Below are 6,138 nucleotides of genomic sequence, written 5' to 3'. Positions count from 1 at the left end.
AAAGAAAGAAAGAAAAATTTACTCAAAACCAAGCAGGTGTTCAGATGCGACGCATGCACCTGCACTCCCAGCTTGTGGGAGGCTGTGGTAAAGGGAAGGCAAGTGTGAGGCCAGCCTGGGCTACATAGTGAGCCGGAGTCATCCTGGGCTAACAGCTGGGGGCTGGCTGGCATCTTCTTTCCTCATGGCGTCCCCAGCAGAACAGCCAACTCTTTTTACATCAGAGGGAAAAGCAGTGAGAGGGTTTCCCAGACTGTCACCTTCTCTACGTTCTGTCCGTCAAGTGTGTTGTAGCTTCTGTTTGGGGTCGCTATGACCAAAATACCTAACAGGTTACAACAAAACAACAAAACAAAAAACGGAAATAACGCAGCGCAGGTTCGTGTTGCTCAGAGTTTTGGAGAGACTTGGTCACAGCAGGTGAGGGGGTGGGGGCAGCACAGCATTGACAGCAGGTGCAGGCACTAATTCCACGAGGGGCAGCAAGCTCAGGAGCAGAGAGCACAGCGGAGAACTAGGGGTGTGGTTGACCTTCCAGGTCCTTCCCCTGCTATCCTATCATCGTCTATCCAGGCCTACCACCTAAAGACTCATGACCTTCAAAGTGCCAGGAGCTGGGGACTCTGTGAAGTCAAACCGGCACAGCTCTTCATGCACATTTGGCTTGGAGGGTTCCTCCAGGGAAACCAACCTGACTACACACTAGCTACGCACTGGCTACGCACACCTACACAAGGATTCCTCTAGAACTTTGGTGAAAGCTCCAGTGATTGTCACTATGGCATTCTGCGTGTCTGCAAAACCAGCCCCATAGACATAACAAATTGTGCTGCCAGGCTTAAGAAACAGCCAGGGATGGATGGCCCACAGCAGTGGACATACATAGCCAGGGATGGATGGTCCATAGCAGCGGTAGCTGGTGAAGGCCTGCACGGCTGGACTTGGTGGAACATTTTCCTAGGCGGCCCTTTTTCTGCAGGGCAACCCTTCATCTCTCTCTTTTGCAACGGAAGTTGCAAATAAATGTGCTTTCTTCTACTGTGGGGCCTTCAGGGAGAGGGTCACACTCTCGAGGCGTCTTTCCTATTGTCCCACCGCTTCCCTGGCTTCTCTTTAATGGTAAGAATCTCTTTAGCAAGCTGCTTTATCTGAAACAGCTCGAATGAGCTCTCCGTCCTTTCCTGGACAGCCTGCTCGTTTACTTACCTAAGTTCTCACTACCTGACGAAAAGCAGCCGCGTAGTAACCATGTCACAGCCGAACTATCATACTGTCTTGACGTTTCCTCCACCAAATCATCCAAACAATTCCTTTCTCCTTCTCCCTCATTCATATTTTCAGGACCTGGCTCCAAGCGTCCAGATTCTTGGCCAATTGCAGCACAAATCACTAATTCTCTTTAGATACCGTGTTCCCACCCGAAACATCCACGAGCTCAGCCTTTTTATTCACATTCCTATCCACATTTTGAACTTTCAAACTCCCAACAGAACCAACCAGGAAGCTCTCTTTAGAATTCTAGGGTTTATCAAGCCCACAGCTTAAAGCTTTTCTGTATTCCTCCTCAATGTCTGTTCTAAGGACCTAAGAGTACCGTTTCTTCCGGGTTAGAACTCAACCGAAGGGACAGGGACACAGGAAGAGCGGAGGGGGAGACGTGAGTCTGTTGCCAGGGCAACAGTTCTCCACCGGAGCCGCGCTTGTCCCAAACTCTCTCCATCCTGTAGCCTGGCTCGGGACGTCTGTGGCATCTGAATACTCCACCGCCCCTGCCTTCGCCCTAGGCTTACTTAGACCTGACATCAGGCATGAGGTTACCCTGCTATAAATACCTCAGCCTCTGATCCACACAGATAGCCTAGCCCGCAGAAAGTCGCTCGGCAGCATGGACCAGAAAAGGACGTGGGCAACAGGAGGGCCCTTCTTGCTGCCACTAAGAACCAATAAGTACCCGAGCACTGGGCATTGCATTGGGAGGCATTGCTTGCATTGCATTGGGAGATAATGCCGCTCCCTGCGTTCCGCGCCCCCCCACCGCATTCCTCACCCCTGCGTTCCGCCCCCACCCCCACCCCGTTCTGTGTGTTTACCTGCACGGTCGCAGCTCTTTAAGTTAAAGTCGCCTTGGCTTTTCAGGCTACTCCCACCCGCCAACCCGGACACCAGTCTCTTCCACCTCGTGTACGTGGATGCGATCGCCATAGCCATTGTTGGATTTTCCGTGACCATCTCCATGGCCAAGACCTTGGCTAATAAACACGGCTACCAGGTTGACGGCAATCAGGTAAAAAATTGTCAGTTTCACACGGGAATTTTCACTGGGGCGCGAGCTGCTGGAGGCGGCAAGTTTAGTAGGGAAGCCTTCATTCTGGTGCTGGACACATTTGAAGCACGTGTTTAGTTGGTGTTTAGTTGACCCTGCAATGTGTCCCTCCTTCTCTCTCTCCCTCCATCCTTCCGTTCTCCCTCGCTTCTTCTTTCTCTCTCCCTTCCACCCCTGCCGCACACAAGGTCTCACACAGGCTACTGACCTGGAATCCGTTATGTGACCCAGGCTGGCCTCGAACTCACAACAGTCCTGACTGCTGGGATCTTTGTCTTCTCTTTGCTGCCTTCTTTTATGATATAGCTGCCGGTGGGTGTTTAATCCAAACACCACGACTTGCAGGCTTGCTCTAATGTCTATTTTAGTTCGTTGCGGGGTTTTGTTTTTTTTTTCCCACATCTTATGGCAGATTCTTTATAAATGTTACAAAATAGCAAATCTTCGCATAGACTAAGAATCCTTTCTGAGAAAGGTCAAGCAAATACTTTTTTATTTTATCTTATTTCATTTTGTTTTCAAGACAGAGTCTCATTATACATCTCCTGCTTGCCTGGAACTCACTATGTAGACATGGCTGGCCTTGAACTCAGAGATCCACCTGTCTCTATCCCCCAAGTACTAGAGTTAAAGGCGTGGGCCACTATGCCCGGCTGGCAGATACTTTTTCTTTAACACAATGGCATACCGATTATTTTAGAGGCACAGTCTCACTCTGTAGGTAGGCAGCCTCAAACTTGTGGTACCCTGCCTCAGCCTCCAAAGTGCTGGGATTACAGGGCATGAACGTGTCTAAAGGAACCAGATATTCCACATTTATATAAAGCCAGCCTAGAAATTCCAAAGTAGCACGTAGAGCAGGACGCCCAGGTCCAAAGAAGACGTTGGCATGCATTTTGTCATAAGCAACAGGCCACACGTCTGTAAGACGCCAGTACTCGTGTCTCCAGAACTTTCTCTTTTGAAAAGTATTTTCTCAGGTTTTTTGCAGTCTTTTTTAAAGCCCTGTTTGTATAGAGAGTGGGTTTGGGAAAGAGGGAGTAGGTAGGAATCACAGCGTTTATCTCCAGCACAATACAAATCCAGTTTTCCTCCCACTATACGATATGCCTTAATTCCGATTTTGGACTCATGCTAAAGAAACAACGTTTGCGGAGCGAAGGGGCAGCCTGTGCTGCTGACGGGGTGTATCTGATGCATTCTGGGCTCCTCCCTGAGAGTGACCGTCGCCTGTGCTTTGTTTCCACACGGAAAAGGAGCTCATCGCCCTGGGGATCTGCAACTCCATCGGATCGCTCTTCCAGACCTTTTCAATCTCGTGCTCCTTGTCGCGAAGCCTTGTTCAGGAGGGAACGGGAGGGAAGACGCAGGTGCGTACACGACAGGGCCCTGAGAACTGGCGATCTAGATGGTGACGTGACGCAGGTGCGTACATGACAGGGCCTCTGAGAACTGGCGGTCTAGACTGTGACGCAGGTGCGTACACGACAGGCCTCCGAGAACTGGCAGTCTAGACGGTGAGTCTCTTGGTTCTGTTCTGAAATCAAATAAAGCTACCTGCAGAGCCATGCTCCAGTGAGCTGTGTCACAAGCCAGAGGAAGGCATTATTGGTCGAAGCAAATCATACACACACGCACACATATGCACACACACATGCACATACACGTGCACATACGCATACACGCGTGCACACACATACACACGCGCACATGCATATGCACAAACAAGCACATGTGCATGCGCACACATGCACATATGCACACACATATGCACATACATGCACGCACAGAGAAACATGCACACACACGCACACATGTATGCACACACACACACTCGAATCTATAGGAAAGAGGTACATCCTCCCATTAAATTGGAAGTTACACGACACTCCACCTGCTACAGTAAACCTTAAATGTTCAGACATGAGATTTTTCTGCCAGCCTGATACTGAGTCTGACCATGACGCTAGCTTCATCCAATGATGGGGATGTTTATTCTTTGTACCAGGAGCAACACGTGGCTCTCGAGTACCTGAAATGTGGCTACGCACCCAAGACCTTTCATTTTAATGTTTAAAAACTGAACTCATGACATGTGATGGGCAGCTGTCATATTGGACAGCAAATGCTAGACTCTGTCCCTGGTCTCAGGTTGGCACCCAACACCGTTCTCCACCTCTGACGAGCTTTTGGCCAGGATGTTTCTGTAATTCGGTTCTGTTTAAAAGCCGTAAGAGGTACTCACTGTCTAGGAGGGGGGGAAGGGTGTGAGTCGGAGGTAAAGAGCTAGTGTAGTAAGTCTATGTGATGCTTTGGAAGACTTCTTTAAACTGCTGTGCTCTTGGTTTTCCCATGGTGAAAATGGCCAAGATAAGCCCAGCTCAGTGTCTACTTTTGACTCTGGTCTCAAAGCCCCTTCGGTGTGTCTTCTCCCGTCCAGCTTGCAGGTTGTCTGGCCTCGTTGATGATTCTTCTGGTCATATTAGCCACTGGATTCCTCTTCGAGTCACTGCCCCAGGTGTGTAGCTTGGGCTTGGCGGGAGGGAGTTCACGCTGTTCCGTTCATGTTCTGTGGCTGTCTTGGGGGGTTGGGCTTTTCTTCTATTCACTGGAACCTCAGCAGGGCAGGGGTGGCGCCGTAGCAAGGACCCTGTCCTGCCCTTCACCTACCGACAGCTGCACACATCCTTGACCTCCTGGCCAGTGTCCTCATCTGCAAAGGAACATTTGGGCTGGCTGACCCCCAAGACACCTTCTGCCTTTTGACCCTCAATGGCCTTACATTTTCATTAAAATCCCGAGATGACCTACAACAGTTCGTTTATTTGCTTGATTGTATTTCATCTAAGAGAAATCAGGAAAAAAGAATGAAGTCATGAGGAGGAAGACTATAGACGAAATAATTCCTGTGGCCGCCAATTTTATCCTGGACCTCTTAGCTGTCGTGCAGATTTTCTGGTAGGGCACACACCTGGTTTTCTAGGACCAACTTTAAATGACCACATGCTGGAAATCCTGGTGCCCACAGCTTGGAAGGTGCCCCGAGTGCCCCATAAAGCTAGGAGGGACAAAGGGGCAGAACGGGCAGAGAGAAGGCAGTGAGAGGTCAGCAACGGAGGCCCTGTGGTCCCCACCGGAGAGACAGGGACGACTGTGCTGTGTTGCAGGCTGTGCTTTCGGCCATCGTGATCGTCAACCTGAAGGGGATGTTTATGCAGTTCTCAGATCTGCCCTTCTTCTGGAGAACCAGCAAAATAGAGCTGGTAAGTAAAGGGGGGTTGTGCATTAGAGGTCAGCAGCTACCAGCAGCACGAATAAAGGCGTGAGAAAGACATCAATGCCATGGATTTGTTATTCGGGTGAGGTGTGCATGTGCGCGTGCGCATGCCTGCGTGTGTTTCTTATGGAATTATTAACATGATTCTCTAGAAGCCTTTCGGCTTTCCTTTAGACCATCTGGCTTACCACCTTTGTGTCTTCCCTGTTCCTGGGGTTGGATTATGGACTGATTACGGCTGTGATCATTGCTTTGCTGACTGTGATCTACAGAACACAGAGGTGAGTGCCCGGCCGACGCGGTGCAAGTGTCCTGATGTTGTCTTTCACTCTTTGGGGGGCCTTCCATGCAGCCCTCAAATAAATACACACAGGGACTTATTACTACTACTTATAAATGCCCAGCCTTAGCTTGGCTTATTTCTAGCCAGTTTTTCTTAAATTGTCCCATCTACCTTTTGCTTCTTGGCTTTTACCTTTCTCTATTTCTATACTTGTTCCTCCACGGCTAGCTGGCTGTGTGGCTGGCTGGCTGGCTG

General features: G+C 49.8%; 1 protein-coding gene across 4 annotated transcripts in view; it reads left to right on the top strand.

Annotated features, from left to right (window-relative positions):
• Slc26a5 (solute carrier family 26 member 5) overlaps window positions 1-6,138 on the top strand; it is a 37,845-nt gene that overhangs the window by 21,965 nt on the left and 9,742 nt on the right. For 3 of the 4 annotated variants that reach the window (XM_005358366.3, XM_005358364.3, XM_005358363.3), the window contains 5 exons: window positions 2,137-2,284; window positions 3,580-3,693; window positions 4,764-4,841; window positions 5,491-5,586; window positions 5,775-5,881. In XM_005358366.3, coding sequence (XP_005358423.1) covers window positions 2,137-2,284; window positions 3,580-3,693; window positions 4,764-4,841; window positions 5,491-5,586; window positions 5,775-5,881 — 543 coding nt within the window. The remainder of the gene's footprint in view (window positions 1-2,136; window positions 2,285-3,579; window positions 3,694-4,763; window positions 4,842-5,490; window positions 5,587-5,774; window positions 5,882-6,138) is intronic. The other variant, XM_005358365.3, reaches the window with a different exon arrangement.

Source organism: Microtus ochrogaster, chromosome 26 (assembly GCF_000317375.1).
Source record: "Microtus ochrogaster isolate Prairie Vole_2 chromosome 26, MicOch1.0, whole genome shotgun sequence".
NCBI lineage: Eukaryota > Metazoa > Chordata > Mammalia > Rodentia > Cricetidae > Microtus > Microtus ochrogaster.
The sequence above is the reverse complement of the archived record's forward strand: the minus strand, read 5'-3'. Positions and strand labels throughout refer to the sequence as shown.